This window comes from Lytechinus pictus, chromosome 2, assembly GCF_037042905.1.
Source record: "Lytechinus pictus isolate F3 Inbred chromosome 2, Lp3.0, whole genome shotgun sequence".
Classification (NCBI taxonomy): domain Eukaryota; kingdom Metazoa; phylum Echinodermata; class Echinoidea; order Temnopleuroida; family Toxopneustidae; genus Lytechinus; species Lytechinus pictus.
In genome coordinates this window covers 22486049-22505006 of record NC_087246.1, presented here as the reverse complement: position 1 = coordinate 22505006, position 18958 = coordinate 22486049, and the positions used below count along the sequence as shown (strand labels likewise).

General features: G+C 36.4%; 1 protein-coding gene and 2 long non-coding RNA genes across 3 annotated transcripts; all 3 read right to left on the bottom strand.

Annotated features, from left to right (window-relative positions):
- Positions 1–44: 44 nt before the first annotated feature.
- LOC135157521 (uncharacterized) lies at positions 45–5646 on the bottom strand. The gene is made up of 3 exons (XM_064113396.1): positions 5141–5646; positions 3997–4162; positions 45–2297 (listed from the first exon to the last, which is right to left on the bottom strand). The coding sequence occupies exons 1-3, from the start codon at positions 5235–5237 to the stop codon at positions 1907–1909; spliced, it is 654 nt and encodes a 217-aa protein (XP_063969466.1). The 5' UTR covers positions 5238–5646; the 3' UTR covers positions 45–1906.
- A 1164-nt stretch (positions 5647–6810) lies between these two features.
- On the bottom strand, positions 6811–11270 carry LOC135153283 (uncharacterized). The gene is made up of 3 exons (XR_010292743.1): positions 11137–11270; positions 9380–9496; positions 6811–7110 (listed from the first exon to the last, which is right to left on the bottom strand). It is a non-coding gene; the product is annotated as an uncharacterized LOC135153283 (long non-coding RNA).
- Positions 11271–12355: 1085 nt separating this feature from the next.
- On the bottom strand, positions 12356–16782 carry LOC135153282 (uncharacterized). Its single transcript, XR_010292742.1, has 4 exons — positions 16627–16782; positions 15686–15730; positions 13815–13886; positions 12356–12497 (listed from the first exon to the last, which is right to left on the bottom strand). It is a non-coding gene; the product is annotated as an uncharacterized LOC135153282 (long non-coding RNA).
- Positions 16783–18958: the final 2176 nt, after the last annotated feature.

Below are 18958 nucleotides of genomic sequence, written 5' to 3'. Positions count from 1 at the left end.
AGTTTGTGTTGTTTAATATTTATCCTGTTGATGAGTTTGGATTTATATGGTACAGGGTATTTATTAACAGATTCAGATCAGATTCAGATTTTATTTCCAACAGAAATGACATAGATATTGATATAAATCATTTTCATACATTGTAACAAATATTTGCGATACAAATTATTGTCATTATAAATTATACATGTACAATCTATGTGGTATTTCTAGGAAAGCTTATTATCAACGGTAACACCAAGAAATTTAATGAATGTGACACTTTCTAAATTAGTGTCATCTAAAACAATGTCCATGGGAAGTGTTATAATGGAATTGCTAAATGGCATATATCTAGTTTTTAGTAGATTAAGAGACAATTTTTGTGTGACTTTTAAAAGTTCGTTATTAACAGCATTTACTAAGGTATATGGATTTTTATGGGAATAAAAGATATTAGAATCGTCTGCAAAAAGTATGAACGAAAGGACATCAGATGATTTACAAAAGTCATTAATATAAATGATGAATAATAAAGGGCCTAACAAACTGCCTTGCAGGACTCCACAATTAATATATTGCATGTTGGATGCATGACCATTCAAAGATACAAATTGACGTCTATCGGACAAGTAGCTTCTGAACCACTCCAATTAAGGCCTTCCCGCGCACCCCATAATGAGAAAGTTTATGTAATAAGATATCATGCTAATGGTGTCGAAGGCCTTGGAGAAGTCCAGAAAAATGCCGACTAGATGTGAGCAATTATCAAAAGCGTGGGCCACTTTATCAACGAAATTCAATAATGCATGTTCTGTGTTATGTTTTTCTCAGCTGGCAATCAGTAAGAATTTATTAATTTTGCCGGGATCTATACATTGTAAGTGTTTTGCCTCATTTCAAAATCAATACATATGACCGAAAAGACGTCAAGGATGCCCACTCTTTTAGGAACCTATCATTTCTATCCAAGTAATAGTAGAAATGCAAGTAAAAGCTGAGTAATCGAATCTTTAAATGCAATAATAGTGGTCGCGACACTGATTAATTTGGATCTTATAATAGCCTATTCTAATGAATTTCTTACCTGCTTATATAGTAGTTTAAAATCTACTACGAAACCACAACACCCACACTCTCTAGATATTAATTATGTTAGGTGAAAGTAGCATTTGCCTGCATATTCTCATGTTCAAATGAGGCCTTTGTAAGGTTTTGGTCTTAACTAGTTTTCATGGAGGGACTTAACTGTTAACCCTGAATAGACTGGGCTATTTCGACGCCTAAGAAGACTGGGGGCTGATTCAGCCCCCCCCCCCCCCTCCTTATGATCTCGGCTGTCGGTCGCGCGATCGCAACAAAAATCGACATGCGCATTACCCATTGTATAATCTACAAAATGGTAGAATCAAATTCTTCAAAAAATCTCATTGCTAATGAATTATGCTAATTTATGCGTAAAATATTTTTTTTGCATTCATTAAGTAAATAAGGCCCCTAAAAAGCTACTTTTTAATTCGCCGACTCTTGATAGGAATCTGATCAAATTTACTTAAGAAAATTCAATATCACAATTATTTTCTTATGCATTTTATTGTTTTAGAAATTTCTTATGTATTTCTTTGCTTTGCGACTTTTTGTTGTTGATTGTTTCATCGATGGAAATCGTCAGTGACTTTATTCTCACCATAAACAAACAGGAAATTAATTGGGCTAAAACATTATTTGCATTGGATTTGTACACGAATTAACGTTTTGAGACATTTTTGGTCTGCATGCATTTATGAAATGTTGCGTAATTTCGGAACCCCGGGTCGCAAGTTTGGTCTCAAAAGTTGCACGAGACTTGAAAATAAAAAGTAAAAAAAAAATCGGATCTATCGCGAAAATGTCGAGGGGGTCTATATGTAACATGATCCGTGCATGCTCAGAAATACGTTAGATGCATTCTCTGAGGGGGCGCCATTTCAGCCAGCGGGTTGTATGACACCGTGGACCCAGTCAGACCGACCCTCCAGTGGTAAGCAGATGGCTCTACTGACATTACGGGTTCGCGGTGGGCTACCGGTTCGTCCGTTTCCTCGATCTCGACAAGCCTCGTCGACGGAGGTAAACCGTTGTTATTAACAGGTGAGCCAGAGCCGATAGCATAATCCGTTTTCCTGTCAGGGGGGAGGATCGAGGTCGACCGATAATCGAAGCGGTAATCGATATGAGCTGGTGGTTGGAGGTTACGGTGTTGGTTGCGACGATCCCCGTAGCGGTCTTGTTGATGCTGAGCCCCTGGACGAAAGTCGGAAGGAACCATTCTCTGACTCCTGCATAACGAGTATTAGAGACAGGGACAGGATTACCGATTGCCTTTTTTTTTTCTTCAAATGATGTATATGATAGTTAAGATCAAATTTTGACAGACTTTTCATATTAATTTTGCCCATGCCGGCCTTTAATGGGCAAGTCAACTCTTACAATATTATATAGAGAGGGGGGATAGAGAGAGAGAGAGAGAGAAAACATAAGAAAGGCTAAATACTGAAAATTTCATCAAAATCGGATGTAAAATATGAAAGTTATGATATTTATAAAAAATTACGCTTAATCACAAACAATATGCAGAGAGGAATCAAACTTTCTCTCACAATTATGATGAGGAAAGTTAGGATATTTCATAAGCCTAAAATACTTAAGAACTAGTGAGTGGGTGACGTCATGTATTCCCTCGTTTGCATACTGAGAAGGATTGTGTATGTGTTGTAAAATTAAACGAAGCTTTGATAATTTCATAACGCTCTTTAATATTTCCGTCAGATTTTGATGAAATTGACAGTGTGTTGATTATGCTTGAATGATTTTCTCTTTTCATTCAATTTTTTTTTGCTGGGGTAAACTTCCCCTATCCGGTGATCTGTTATTGCGACATGGACGATTGGATAATGTTGCGACTAAATGCCAGTACCACCCTCTCGGAAAGAAAATTGAAAAAAAAATCACATGTTTTACAATTCTGAGGGCAAATACCACTCCGATCCTATTACGAGATAGAGAAACATCAAAGTGATATGTATTAAAAAAAATTAACAATTTGAGCCCAACCACTATTAGCAAACGCATATCTGTCATGTAGTGGAGATAATCCGACAGCCGAAATGTTTTATAATTATCATTATTCTAATTTGAAAAAAAAAAACCATCAGGTAGCTTTAAAATCAAGTAATTTCTTTAAAGAGATGTTGCTGTATAGACAGGCCCTTTGTTGTAACCTAAAGTCGTCCACGTCTTTACATTCTGATTCTCGGGTAAATGATTTCATCAGAAACGTAAACATGTACCTATCTATCACAAGTCATGGTTCAACAGGTAATTGGATAATTGGATATTGCTTATAGATAATATTTCATTCATCATCCAAGATGCCACATCCACTTTGTAAGAAAGCAGCTCGATACCAAGACTCCCAAGAGTTCCTGGATCCTTTCCCCACTGACCAATGTTCGATATCTAGCTGTGTAATAAAATACAAAAGCAATAGTCCGTGTCACTAGCGTACCTACGGGGGGGGGGCAGACTGCCCCCCTGACGAGTCACAACCCATGCAAGGGACATATCCCTGCCCCTCCCCCCCCCCCCCCTGACGAGTCTTGAAGACTTTTTTTTTTTTTTTTTTTTGCTTGTCAAATTTTTTGGCGGACGAATTTGCCCCCCCTATGGAAAATCCTATGTACGCCACTGGTCCGTGTCCACTCTGACAGTATCAGATTTCTCATTTGCATATCATTCGTGGTGTACATCGGTTTTGTGAAGTAAGCAACACTTTAGAATGTAATAACTTTCTTTTTTACACCCGATTTTCGTGTTTTTTATTCAACATTATGCTTATTATATTTTTTTTATTCAAATCTATTTATGTTGGGGTTGGCTTGTCCTTAAATGGTCGGAATGGAGTGATGAATGTTGAAATTGAAAAGGCATCCCCATTGTACATTTTCGAATAAACACGATAAAATATCTTATTCTTACCTCTTTGTGAGTCGTTTGTTCTTCATTGCGCTTGCTTCCCTTGTCTTTGTCATGTTGAACCGGAGGTAAAACACCAAGAGAAGGATTACTGCAATACAGGTCATCGCTACAAACACACCAACCACAATACTCCATGATCTGTATACATGGTATAGATTGTTCTCAGCTGAATAAAAATACAATAAAAAAAGGATTAAAGAAGAAAATAATACCCATAATAAGAATCAACATATTGGTCAAATACCCTCCCCCCAAAAAAACCCCGGTAACTTATTTAAAAAAATGAATGTTTGAAGTCATCACAGTCGCTAAATGTATTGAGCCGGGGTCGGCGCCACGAGGGCAGAGGGCCACCGTCCCCTATATTTATGATATTTTTCAAGTAGTGAGAACAAAAAAGACAACAATAAAGGGAGAAAATGGGGAGAAAGGAAGAAGAACAAAAATATGAAAAGAAGAGGTCTGGGCCGTGAAACTCTAAATATCCTTAAATTCAATTAGAAAAGGCGTCATATTAAGGTGCATGGCCTTGAACCAACACCTCTTCTATCAACTGCTAGTACCCTGTTGCCGCCCTTGTACTGATCAATCATTATCGTGGCTATACTAATGATACGTTTTATAATTTACCATACATTAATCCTTATGTTACAGACAACCCTATAAGTTTGATCAATGTTTGGATACTTACCTAATAGTGATTAATGATTATCATTTAGAGAAATATCGTAATTCTTTATAAACCGCCCCCTCCCGTAATCGTAATTTTTCTTTCAAAGAAAATTATCTTTTTTTATATTCTAACCCTATGCAATTAACATTCTTTAAAATCAACGTATATCAGTCTATATTTTTAAAATCACAATTACCAATCTCTCAAAATAGGTTTACAAGAAGGGAATAATTATTTCATTACATTTCGCTAAATTTCACATGCATGCCAAATGTTTACCATGCTAGATAAATTTGAATGTTACACGGGATAATGTATGTTACACGGGACAATTTAATAATCCTGTATAATTGCAAAACAAATTATTACATGATAACAATCGCGTTTTTAAATTGGGGAAACAAAATGTTATTCCGTATGGATGGAAATAAATAACAAATTACAAAGCAAAATCTACTTGGGTATACGTACCGTTGACATCTTGTTGAATGCTATCATCTGCATGGACATGACGGCAGAGAACGACACAGACAATCAGCAATTCCACTTCACAACGTCCTATCAACATGGTCTATTCGTCATTTATTAACCAATTAATATAAATAGGGTTGAGCAAGATTTGTACTTCACGATGAAGATAATGCTTTCCAAAAATGAATGGAAAGGGGGACCATGAATTCTTCAATTGGTTGTTTTCAACTAAACTTGTTTGATCGACTAAAATCTGTGCAGGCCTACAAATATGAAGGAATGCCACTTCGACACAATAAATTTCATTTTAAGAAATTTGTTTGCACTCCTCGTCTTTCTCAAAATGACCTCCTTTCTGATATTCGTTGAAGTTGATAAAAGTCCGCTCCAAACGTGACAAAGGTAAAGATTTTGAAAAGAGGTAATTCAAGAAAGAATTCTTGTGAATATTATTCAATACAGTGACATGGAAATCGTATGCATGAATTTCCGTTTATTTGAAAAGCGGTGAATGCTGAATACAGATTTTGATTCAGTGGGCGTTAAAACCAATAAAGACGCTGATAAAGTCACCATATTAAACTGATCATGCCCGAAGTCCGACCTAAAATCGTGATAAACAAAAAGTCTCAACATCTTTTGTCATTAATTTCCCTTTCGCATGTTTCGGGTAGCACCCTAAACCCTGTTCGTTCCCTCTCAATATGTATTTCTATCTTTAAACAACGTACTCGCACTCCCCCACCCACACCCCAGATTTAAAATCAACACCGTACAAACGTGATATCATTCTTCATCTGTCTCTGTCCTCCTGTTACACCCACAAAATAATGTACAAACACCTTACCCACAAAGGTAAAAAATGCACACAAATGTAAAAATATCCACAAATGAAAAATAAATAAATAAATGATTACCCACAAATTAAATTGAAGGGATATTTTGTTGAAAAAAATAAAACCCTGTAATATATAACATTGGTAAAGCGCTAGTCTTTACTTCGACCCTATCTGGAATATTTTTTTCTTCAAATGATCGGGTCTGCATTAATACTGCGCACCATACTTATCCTTTATTTACAGGGTTTGGGCTTTGAACAAATTCGGGGGAAAATATCTCCCTCCATTTTTTTGTTTTGCATTTGTGGGTAAAAGTGTTATTACATTTTGGGCGTTTTTTTTTACATTGTGGATGTAACACCCCCTCTTACTCACGCCCCCCATCTGTGTTCTACACTGTAAAAAATGAAGTGCTAATTTAGCACTTACAGTGCTAGCATAGGGACTGCACTACGAGTGCTGAATTTCTAGTTCAAATTTAAACTAGAAAATCAGCACTCGTATTGCAGTCACTATACAAGCACTGTAAGTGCTAAATTAGCACTTCATTTTTTACAGTGTATCATAAGCCCTCTCCTCTTTTGCTCTGTACCTTAGTATCACCTTATATACTCTCTGTATTCCACTTTCACCTCTTGAAATAACCCCACCCCTTTCCCAGTCTCTTTCTCTCTCACCTTCCCCTCCTCCTCGCCTCCCTCTCTTTTTCCCTTTCTCTCTCCCCTATCTACCTTTCTTTCCCTGGATTATCTTTTTATGGTCTGTCTCCAACTCATTTCCAAAACGTTGAAACTACAATCATCAATAATACTTGAAATACTACGCAAGGTATAAAATAATCACCAAGTAACTGAGTAATGTTAGATAGCCCTATCAATTTTCTTTAATTTTCCAAAGTTTTCAATTTTTCATGATTTTTTTTCTCCTGATATTGAAGTATGATTGTGTTAATAATTTGTTGACGGCATGATCCTCGGTTAAGCATTTCTGATCAGGACAGCAGCGCCATTCCGTATTGATAATTAACACAGAAGTAATAGCACCCTCTCAATGTTGACTTACAATCCCACCAGTTGACTGCATGAAGTATACAATTCTAATGTACTGGAGAGATGAGTTCCTCATCGACATCTATCAAATTTAATAAAAACAAAATTAAAGTTATGTACATGTATTTATTTTTTTCATTAGGCCTATATATAATAACACAATTTCACTTATACTCTAAGATTGTCAACAATTCCGTCAGATACGAAAGTTACCAAGAAAGTAGATTAATGAATAAGAAAAATTACTAAAATCACGCCTTATGCGGGTTTCACACCGAGATCTGCGGAGATTGCGTAGAGACTACGCAACCCAACACAACGCAAAACATGTTTATTTTTGCTCACTGTTGGTGTATAGAGCCATGTCTACGCAAGTCTACGCAAACCTACGCAAAACTACGCAACTGTACGCCACTCCTACGCAACTGTACGCCATTCCTACGCAACGCTACGCCTAAATGATGTTTCTTAAAACACTTTTTAAAACTTGGGATGCGCATGGGATGGCTGAAAATAATTATCTGAATAAATAGAGTAAAATTCACTGAGCAAAATGCAGAAATTTCATTTAAAACATCAGAAATATTTTGTGAAAATATGTCTGTACGATGTGTGTACGATAAGTCTCTCTTTTTACTTCTCGGGTGACAAAATTTGAATAAACATAATTTAGAATCATATAATACAATGGAACAAGTAGGAATAAAATACCATCAATTCTCTTATTCAATATTCATGAAGACATGCATAGAACTGTTTTACAGAAATATTATAATGCAAATAACTTTGTTATTCCTTGTCCGATTTTGGTCAAGTTTTCAGTGTTTTTTATTTGGCTGATTTGTCTTCATTTGTTTAGATAATATTATCGTCAGCCTGGCGTACCCGTTTCAATTTGGCGTACCCACGCTGGATCATACCGTTTCTTATCATTTTTTTGTCTCGCCTGTAGTACAGAGCGCCGTTTTTCCGACGGTGGCGGCGGTATCGTAATAGAAATCTTAACCAAGTTAAGTTTTTGAAATGACATCATAACTTAAAATGTATTTTTACATAGTTCATGGAACTTGGGCACAAGTGTAATCAAGTATCAGTGAACATCCTACGTGAAGTTCAGGTCACATGATCCTGATCAAAGGTCATTTAAGGTCAATGAACTCTGGCCATGTTGGGGGTATTAGTTGAATTGCCATCATAACTTTGAAACTTTGAAAGTTTATGGATATAGTTCATAAAATGTGGATATAAGGGTATTCGAATAGCACTGATCGCCTTGCACGAGTTTTAGGTCACATAATCAAGGTAAAAGGTCATTTAGCGTCAATGAACATAGTATTTTATCATCATAATTATGAATGGTGTTTTTGTGAATAATTATTCAGTTTTTTGTTTTCAACGTCAGCGGTGATGCGATTTTCCGTACGCAACGTTATACACGCAGACTATGACCTATGTAAGTGTAAGTAGACAAGTAAGGCAACCTTACGCAACCCTACGCTACCATACGCAGGGACTTCGTCGGGACTGCGCCGATCCATTGTTTGTTTTTGTCATAAGTACGCAGCAAATTTTCGCGCACTCCCTACGCAACTCTACGCAGATCCTATAGTCCAGATTGGATCCATATTGATTGGATCTTGGTGATCGGAAGTTCTCTTTCCCAAAGCTTAACTTAGAGGGCACATGACTCCCACTCTCTAATCAGCGCCAATCCACTCAGTAGCCTGCATAATGTTTTCTTCCTAATAAGTGCAAAATAAATGCCGGGAATAAATGCCAAATACATGTATGTCAATTTGTTGAAAAGAAACAATTTAGTTTGAAAGAAGTAATTTGAACTGCCATGCCTTTGCTTTCGAGTCCTGCCTTTTCTATGAGTCATGTTCGTTCCAGAGCGTGACGTCGCTGTTGTTCAAACCGCTAGCAATTGCTTTATGAAGGCAAGAAAAGTGTTCAAGCAATGCACTAGCAAAGGGTTAAAGAAATTGCGGAGGCATGCTACTTTGCTTGGCTATCAATAATTGATTGTGCTTGAAGCAATAATACTTGCCAGTTGCCAGCAATTGCTACTTTTTATGCATCTGACCCATTATCATGCACTTAAAATCATCCCATCATATACACTGACTGTAAAAATGATTACAGTGCTTGTATAGTGACTGCACCACGAGTGCTGATTTTTAGTTCAAATTTAAACTAGAAAATCAGCACTCGTAGTGCAGTCACTATACAAGCACTGTAAGTGCTAAATTAGCACTTTATATTTTACAGTGTACCCCCCCCCCCTGAGAGAGAGAGAGAGGGAGGATGGGGAGAGAGTGAAAGAGAGAGAAGGGTGCTATTTTTCATACCTTGGTTTGTTGCCGCAGCATCTCCATGATATGCAGCTGGATATGGAGCTGGATATGGAGCGGGATATGGAGATGGATATGGAGATGGATATGGAGAGGGATATGGAGAGGGATATGCTGTGTAATGAAAAAAATACAGATTTGGATTCATAATAATTTCATTTATGTAAACCAAGGTAAGAAGATCCATCCCCATACATACCCACCCACAAACAAACACTCGCGTGCACACACATACAAAAAAACCAAAGTCCTACCGATCATTACAAAATATCAGCAAATATAATGTGATGTATATACAGTGCGTATCAAACAAAAGTTTACACACTTAGAATTAATCCTGCAACATTATACATTAGATATCCTGAAGTTTTTTGTTCCACATTTAAACATTGATACAGTTCTCTTTAAGCAAATGACGATATAAATGTCGAAAAATCTTTCCGCTTGAGTGAGCACCACTTACTACTGAAAAGTTCGTAAAAAATGAATTGCACAGAACTTGGAAATAGATATATAATTGAAGTAAAAGTTAATCATGAAGAACACACGGACCTTATAGCTATAAATATCGATTTGACGATATCTTTTACCTTTTTAACTTGATTCCTTTCCCCAAAATACTTCATAATGCGCCCCGTCCCCTCGCCACACAACGAGGCCACCGTGATGATATCTGCTTTACACAGAGCTGTGATTCACATGAAATGGCTTGGGCTTGATTTTCATTTTGTTAATCATTGCCAAGCTTGGAGAAAGTGTGCAGAAACAAGTATTAAGTAAAATATGAAATGTGGTCCCAATTTAAATGTTAAAAACTTGAAACAATGCTGGAGCTGTCTGAAATAAACTTTTGTTACATTCAGTTTTATCCTCACTGAGATCCAGCTGCCATAAAAAGGTAAATATAATGCTTACTTATGTAGGATTATATAAAAGGTTAATTTGGATGGCAAAGTTGTTACAAAATATTTGAATTCATCTGTTTTAAATCATTTTGCTGAAATGCAAAAGAAATGTATGAGAACTGTACTGCAAGGTCAGTCTGCTTTCGCCCTTTCCTTGACACAGCATGAAAATGATCATTTCTGCGCAAACCGATTTCTGCGAGCTTTACAGAAATGGACAGTGTTCACTCAAGTGTAACATTCTGTCGAAGTTTTTACTTTCGTTTAAATGAATGAGACCCAAACCCAAGAATTTATGTGAAAAAATTATCCCCATGTTGTATTTTTTTTCAATTCCCAGGACTTTTTCAGAGTGTAAACTTTTCATTCAAACGCACTGTACATCAGGTACACTTATGATATAGAATGTGATGAAAAATTATTCAAAATTTGATATAATGAAAACGTAAAATCATGAATATAAGATTGAAAATTTTAATTTGAAAAAACAACAACCCAGAGATGGGGGGTAACGATAATAATGATAACAACAAACAAACAATTTCGAGTTATTGAATGCCCCCCCCAAAAAAAAAATCAAACCGTTATTATATATGCATGTGCGTCGGCGCAGAGGATTATCCTTTGTTTATGGGGGGGGGGATCTATATTGTTGTGCACCCCCAACCCCCCCCCAAAAAAAAAAAAAGATAGGTCCTCTGCTCCGACGCCCATGTATATAGGGTTGATAACCCCCCCCCCCCCCTATACCCGTCAGCCACTAAACAAAGGTCAGAGTATAGCCCTGCCTGCATGGATAGGATTTAGACCAAACAACAACTTCATGGTAATTTTGATGACGATACTTACAGCCAGTGGTTTGGTGAACGCCAAGTGTCAGAATCACTATCACGAATATACAGAATGACGCGGACTTCATATTGATTTAAGACTAGAAAATAAACAGGACACAAAAACTCTGCCAATTTGTTCACGCGGCCTGTATTCACAGAAGTGTTCGAAGTTATGATGCACACATCTGTATTTATAATTTTTGCCACTGGACTAATTATGACTTCATTATGGTTGATTAATTTTGATACCAGTATTCTTCTTCAAACATCTGCTTATGGTAATCATGGTAATTTCGGTCTAACTTCGTAATCAGGCCATGCAGTAATATATATACATTTTTAAATCTGTTTTATTATTCGAATATAGTGAAGCGTGATATTGCAATGAAAGTTATTTGCTTACATAATTATTAACTCTTTTGAAAGATTTATTTTCTTTATTTCAAAAGAGAAACAGGTTTAATTACTCGTAGCATACGGTGAAATTGGACTCCAATTAATCACTCATTGAGGAAGCTTTATAGTGCCATTGACTTGTTGAGATGGTGAGTTATTAACAGGGCATTTTGGCAATCACTAGCAGACGCTTCCCATAACGCTTTCAAAAGCCTTTCAATGTCAAAATAGCCTTTGTCGAAAATCGGTAAACCAAAACAACAGTGTCGTCCTGCCTGGACTCCGGATAAACGACATAATATTGCAATCCTACCCAATCTTCGGACGATCTGCTATCCTGGTCCCCCAACTTTCTACAAAAACCTTTCAGCTGTCCATTGTAATTTGACTTATATTTTAAAAAGAATTAGAGCGTTGTAGAAAGCGTCTGCCTAGTGATTGCGAACATACCTTACACGTTATCTCGTCAAGTCGACATACACAAAGTTGTATGTCAACATGGCGAAGTAATAGGCTCGCCAAGTCGATGTACAAAATTGCATGTCAACATGGAGAGATGCGTAATTTTGCGACCCGAACGTCTTGCTGATTTGTCAAATAATGCTCTTCACCAATTCCCTTCACTACTTTTCCTTCTATTTTTCATTCTGTTATATTCTAAGTTCTTGTCATTCTTCGCCACCCTCAACCACCCCTCTCTCTCGCTCTTTCTATTCATCCATCTCTCCCTCGTCCTTCCTCAGTATATCTACCCATCTCATTACTTAAAAGTATCATTCAATAATAATAATACACACAGACACAACAATATAAATGATAAACAGCAAGTTGTATTACGCTTGATGTGTTATACATTTTATTGAAATTCTTTCCCCATTTCTTTTTTTTACGTCAGAAATAATAAGGATGATAATCGTCCTTTGATGTTCTCATGACCTTCACATCAGCGTTATTGATGACGTCACGAACTCCAGCAGCACTCTGCGTTTAAAAATAACAAAACATAGTTAATACGGATTAACAATTGGTGAAGACTATCAGATTGTCACAAACCTTTTTATTTAGTAAACGTATATTTTAACAGGCAGCATTGACAGGAATTTGATAATAAGACTTTGATTGTAATAATGATTATCAATGAAAGCAGTAAACAGATAAGGAATTGAGAAGGAAAAATGCTTTAATTCTATTTGATTAGAATTTATATACAGTAATAGGCTTTCAAACTTTTACTCAATTAAATGGAGTTACATCAACCTAAATCCAACTAAATTGAATTGTAAATAAAAAAAATCAATAATTATTGTAAATATTTCAATAATTGAAGGGTAATAAAATAACAAGTTGATTAGAACAATGAGGGTTATAGAAAAATAAGATCAAGATAACTTATGGTCAGTGGTGTAATAAGCAAAACAATATTGAGCGGACAAAATTTATAACGTGTTGCGGGAGAGCGAAGCGAGCGATCGAGCAAAAATTTCGACAGTCTTTATTACAAAAATCAAATTTTGTGATAGATTTTGACATGTTTAATAAATAATATTATATTTCACCCTACTTTTTTTCCTTTTCTTTTTTTTATTTCTTGGTCATAATTTTTTTGGGGTGCAAGCGCCCCATGCCCCCCCCCCTCCCCTCCATATCTGCTAATTGCTATAATGGCGGCATAGTCGAAGGGCCCAGTTAAATCAGGGGAATGTGAATAGTTTTGTTTCACCAAATAAGGAGAGAAATAGAGAGTGTAGCTGCAGTCATATCAAAGTACAGAACTAACTTTTTTTGCACATAGTCAATTATTCAAATACATCTGGAGGTAATCTTGTCTTGTTCTAACATGAAAATTGCACAAAGGTATATGGATTTTGTTTCAATCTTTGCTGATTGATTTTACGTGTAATTTGGAATCGGTCGTTACATACTTCGGTGGCATAATGCTTGTTTAACACTAAGATTGTACTTGTTTTGTTATTGCAAATAAACAATCGGTCAATTAAGGTAGTATCTTCGTCTGATTCGATGGTTGAAATGTTGTTTTCTGAAAACAAGAAATAAACACCAAACCTTAGAACCTGAATTATTTTATCGTTATTTCTACCCTTTCTATCAGATTTTAAATCACATCTTAACAACAGGTTGTTTGACAAACTCTTTTCTAACATGTAATCAAAGCTCAACCCCACCAGCGAAATCAAGCAATTAATCCTACAAGTGTATTTCTTTATTATGAAAGAACTTGTGACCGAGACACAAGAAGCTTCACGACATGATTGTGTAGCGCCCTCATTGTTGACTTACACTTATCCCAACAATTGATTGGATGGTACAGGCAGTCTTTATCCGATGGGGGGATGGCTGCCTCGTCGATATCTATCAATTTGAGTAGAAATGAAATGAAACTATTATGTATTTATCATTATGGTGTGAATATTATTCTCTTCTCGTCTTAGAATGCCAGTAATTATTGTTCAGATATATGACGCAAAATATAATGAAAATAATGATTGAGATTTGAGAAATACATTTGGTATTAGCATCGTAATCGAGAAATCACGGTTGTCATTGGAGAATAGCATCACAAAATACGGGATTTCAGTCCAGGCCATGCTTCCCTAAAATCGAACAGAGATGACGCGCGTCAGGGTTCGAAACCAGTCATGACTTCGAACTATTTTAGACATTGAACATTGGACTAGAAAGTTTGCCAGAATGAAATTGTTCAAAATGTTGAGTTACCGCAGGGATCGCCAAACTGATTAATGACATCATAATTGATTTGAGAGTAATAACTTTCACAACGTTCACTTTGATTCGCCCCTTGTTTTCATTCCATTTTGTAGAGAGAGAGAGAGATAAAGAGGGGGAGAGAGGGAGTGGGAGAACAGTCAGACCGCAGGTCCCTATGCTAATGAGCAAAAAGGCCAGATTCATCCAAATCATCTCGTGGCTGAATCCTCCTCCTTGCAAAATCTCGTGATTCGTGAGATTTTCTTTCTCTAAGAATTTACCTGTTTTAACCTCAAGTTAAATGAAATATTATTGCACCATCAGATAGAGTAAAAGTTACTCTTTCATAATTATTGGTCATTTATTTTGTATACAATATTTTGTTAAATAAGTAAATTTCTGGTCTGAAATTGTGCCTCAAAACTGAATTTTCTTCCTCTGTTTTCTTTTGCAAATTGTGCAAAACTTTTTATTTTGAGCCTCAATGATATCTATATCACCATAAAGCTGAACTTCTGTACTTTCTCACAATGCCACTCTTGATATGCGGCACCTTTTAATCGGGTCAAGATCACACTTTTCCCACCAAGGTACAAGACGAGATTTCTGAAATTTTGTACTTGCATGAAATCCAGAGTTCTGATTGGCTGGATAAGGTTCACAGAACAACAGGCGCGGGGTATTTGAGGAGATTACCACATGGGAAGTGTGACCTTTCCACGAACCCAGACACTGGAACCGTTGGAATTTGCCATTGTGTGGTCTTTTTGACCAATCAGAGTGAAGTATACTTGTTTTCAAGCTGCTTTATGTACTTGGCAAATGAAAAGTGTGATCTTGACCCGATTAAACCAATTCTTATTTTGAAACCTATATCATTTCAAAGCATACATATTCAGCTTTATCATGATATAAATATCATTTGGGCTCAAACAAAAATAAAGTGTGAAATTAGCAGCTTTTGTCAGGTGAAAATATTTATTTTGTAGCATATTTTAGATCAAAATTTTAATCTACATTACAAAATCTTTGAATAAATCCAAACACATGACCTGAAAGAATGATTCTTCTTCTTTACAATGGTACCAAATTCATGAAATTCAATGCATAATTAGAGCAGCAATGACCGAATGAAAAGAGGTGTTTTGGTCCGCATCAAGCTCATTAAATATGCAAAACATCTCAAGTCATGAATATCACTTGGATGAAAGAAGCCACTTTCTTGGGACCTGCAGTCTGACTGAGAACGGGAAGGGGAGACAGGGCACCCATCCACGTAAGCTATGCTTTTCTTGTGGTCCATCGGATTTCTGTTTTGTTTATTTACTATGGTTTTGTTTTATTTGAGTTTTTAAGGCAAAACATAAATAAATTAAATAAAATGAATTTAATTGAATCAGGGAAAATAATAAGTATTAGAGGGTGGGATCATTTTTTCTTACCTTGGTTTGTTTCTGCTTGCATGCTGGCACTTGGAGCGGGAGACGCTGTATACAGATAATAATGAAATTATATAAATATGTAACATTTTTTCAAGGCATTTATAGCTTTAAAGTTACAATTACTCTTAACTCTCGAAATGCAGAGGATTGTGAAGTATTGATACAGCAAAAGAAAAAAAAACGAATAAAAAAACTAACTACACCGATAGGGTTTGGTAAAGAAAGAAAATATGAATAATAATTGGTTTCAACAATGACTTTATCGATAATTGCTGCACAGCGTTACACAACCCAAAAGGCGCTTAATAAAATACCGCTCATATTGGTCTTGGATTGGATTTTTTTAAAAGGATTTAGCAGCAGGGGCGTTGTTTCAGCGATAGGTCGACCATCCCCTTATTCAAGTAGTGAAAATAGGGAGAGGAAAACGATCAAAAAAGGAACAAAGACGAATGAAGACCATTAAAAAGAGAGTACGTGTTGTGTCACTCGACAATACACATCTAACTCTCTTGATAAAAAAAATGATAAGAAAAAAAAAATCATATTGCGCCGCCCCTGATTAGAAGTATAAGCGTGCACATTTCGTTCGTTATAGGGATACTTTGCTCAGCAATGTACCGAGGATTCATTCAACAAGGACACAAAAATGCCCGTCAAATGACCCCCCCAAAAAAACACACGAAGACGTTTTTCTCGAAAATTGGTTCACGATGGACCAGCAATATCGTCATAAGTTCGGAGCTGACATAAAATTGCAAATACGTCGTTTGTCCCGAGTCAAGGACTTCACTGTTTTGATTCACCAATTTTCGACAAAGACCTCTATTTTCTGACCATACATTTTCTATATTCTTGAATCTCCTGTACGTCCGCAGTGCGAATACTACCTACTGTTAAGACAAATAATACGAAAATTAAATTCTGAGGAAGATACTCACGGTAAGGATTAGGCTGACAAGCAGTTTGGTAGACACCAAGTGCCAGAATCACGAACAGACAGAGAGAGAATGCGTACTTCATATTGATATCAGTCTCGAAAGTAAACAGGAACAGATCTACGCCAACTTGTTACACGGGTTTTACTCACCTTAGTTTGAAGTGCAATGCTGTTTAACTCAGCTGTATTTATATGTTTTGACACTGGACAAATAATACAATTTTACTTAATCAAATTCTTTGATTACCAAGATTCTTCAATAAACATCTGTTCGTGGTGATTGTGGTGTAAATTCGTTAACAAGAGACCATATTTCTTATATTGTTATTGTTTTCTCCGCTCTTGTGGAATATCAGTCCTGCTGTTAACTACTTGTGGATATCACTAAAGCGTACGCGTGATATTAAGATGAAAACTAATTTGCTTGTGGATTTGTTCATTTTATGACTTTATAAAATTCAATAGAATACAGGCCCAAAAGACGGTGCTAGCTTGGTTAAAAACATTTATAGTTTAATTTCATTACCAACGAGATATGTTTGATGCCCGCAACTTATGATTTGATTAATGGTATCTCTACGGTTGCTTGACCCGTTGCCTTTTACTGGATACTGTTGGTCCCTCGGCAAAATCAGGGTCAAAATTTAGCATCTCAATATCATTGTACTTGCTTGGTGACTTCAATGCACAAGCAGGCTTGCTTCAAGACTCTTGAAATGGATAAATAATTTCTTCTGCATGACAGATAACAATACAGAAAATATTGATAGTGTGTGTATTCCGATATGGTCAAATTCAGACAGCCTTTACAACAATATTAATGGGGAAAAAAGTTATCGATCGAAATGTGACAGAGATTGTATCTACATGATCTACAAAGTTGTGAATGTTTTGCGTGTTTGAATAGTTGACAAACCACACCTTACCAAGACTATATTGCTACGCCTGCTAGTAAATCTGAAGATCTGTTGCAAAATGTAATGGTCCTTTTTTACAGTCACGAGCGCACATTGGTTCCAACAATGCCTATGGCATTTTCATCCATATATTTAGCCCGGGGGCCACTTCCATTGACGAGTGGATACCATGCGCGACCATGGGGTCTCGAAAAGCACCCTAAACACGTACTTTCCATATTCTGAAAATGCACCCCTTAATAAGTATTGGCGTGTGAAACCATACCCTTAACAAGTATTGAAAACAATTCGATACTCTAAACAAGTACAGCGATATTTTTATTGTTATGTCACGGAAGTCGGTCGTCGGCTTTACCTTTTCCTACATCATTGGGTTTAGTACGGCCCCATTTCCCACAACCTCGCGCAAATCGTTCTCTAAACACGTTGACTGTTGGGACAAAAAGTACATCCTTTATAAACATTTTAGTCTTAATTTTTATACCCTCGCAAATTTGACCATAAACACGTAGCTTTCCTAGCAAAAATAGATACACTTTTTTCATTATTTTAGAGTTCTTGACACCCTTATTACGTTACATACGTAACGTGCCCTATCTTAAAAAGACATCCTTGTTACGTTTCTTTTTTTTTGGTCGCGCATGGTATCCACTCGTCAATGTAAGTGCCCCCCGGATATTTAGATGTAGGATAAAAGAGCCCTGGCGATTAATGGTTGTCGAAATGATAATAAACAATAATTGAACCCTTAGATATGTCTGTTAAATATCAAAACCAGCAAGGAAAAGAGCCTAATGCATATTTACCATATATAATCTCGCATGAATCGTGCTCGAATAAAAATGGAATTAACTTGTCAGTGAAGAATGATTTAATGTTGGGGCAAAACTAGTTTACTGTGCAAACCCTCCACTCCAGGAAAGTACTGGACTCCGCTCATAACAGGGTAGTGAGTGAACATTGAGTTCAAATTCTATTCGTGGATACCCAAGCTGATTTGTATGCCTATACTGAGAGAACATATTTCAAAGAACATATGTTTCATAAAATGTTATCAATGTATAACACGATCTAAGACAGAATTCTTTGAATGTAATTCATCTAGCGGAACACGACCGTTCACATGAAAATAAAACGGTTACTATAATTTCCAATATGAAACATAACATAGTTAGGTTAGAAACAGTAGGCCTGTCAATCCATCCAGACTCCACCCTACAATGGGGACATTCCGAATTGGTTTAGTGGTGACCTCATCCCTTTCGCCGCTCCACCCAAGTCTATTCCTTTCCCTTTCTTTCACCAAAGCCCTCCTGAATTGTCCTATTACCTAACAATTCAATAGTCCCCCTGTGCATCTATTGTTATCGTGTTGAGACTTTCTGCTTTGCTGATTCTCGCTCCCATTCTTTTAGC

Bases quoted from the DNA above. Each gene is read 5' to 3' on its own strand.
- LOC135157521 (XM_064113396.1), bottom strand. From the start codon at position 5,237: ATGTTGATAGGACGTTGTGAAGTGGAATTGCTGATTGTCTGTGTCGTT. The intron at 4,163-5,140 runs GTACGTATACCC...ATTTTTATTCAG, and splicing joins CATTCAACAAGATGTCAACG to CTGAGAACAATCTATACCAT. The intron at 2,298-3,996 runs GTAAGAATAAGA...CTCGTTATGCAG, and splicing joins AACAAACGACTCACAAAGAG to GAGTCAGAGAATGGTTCCTT.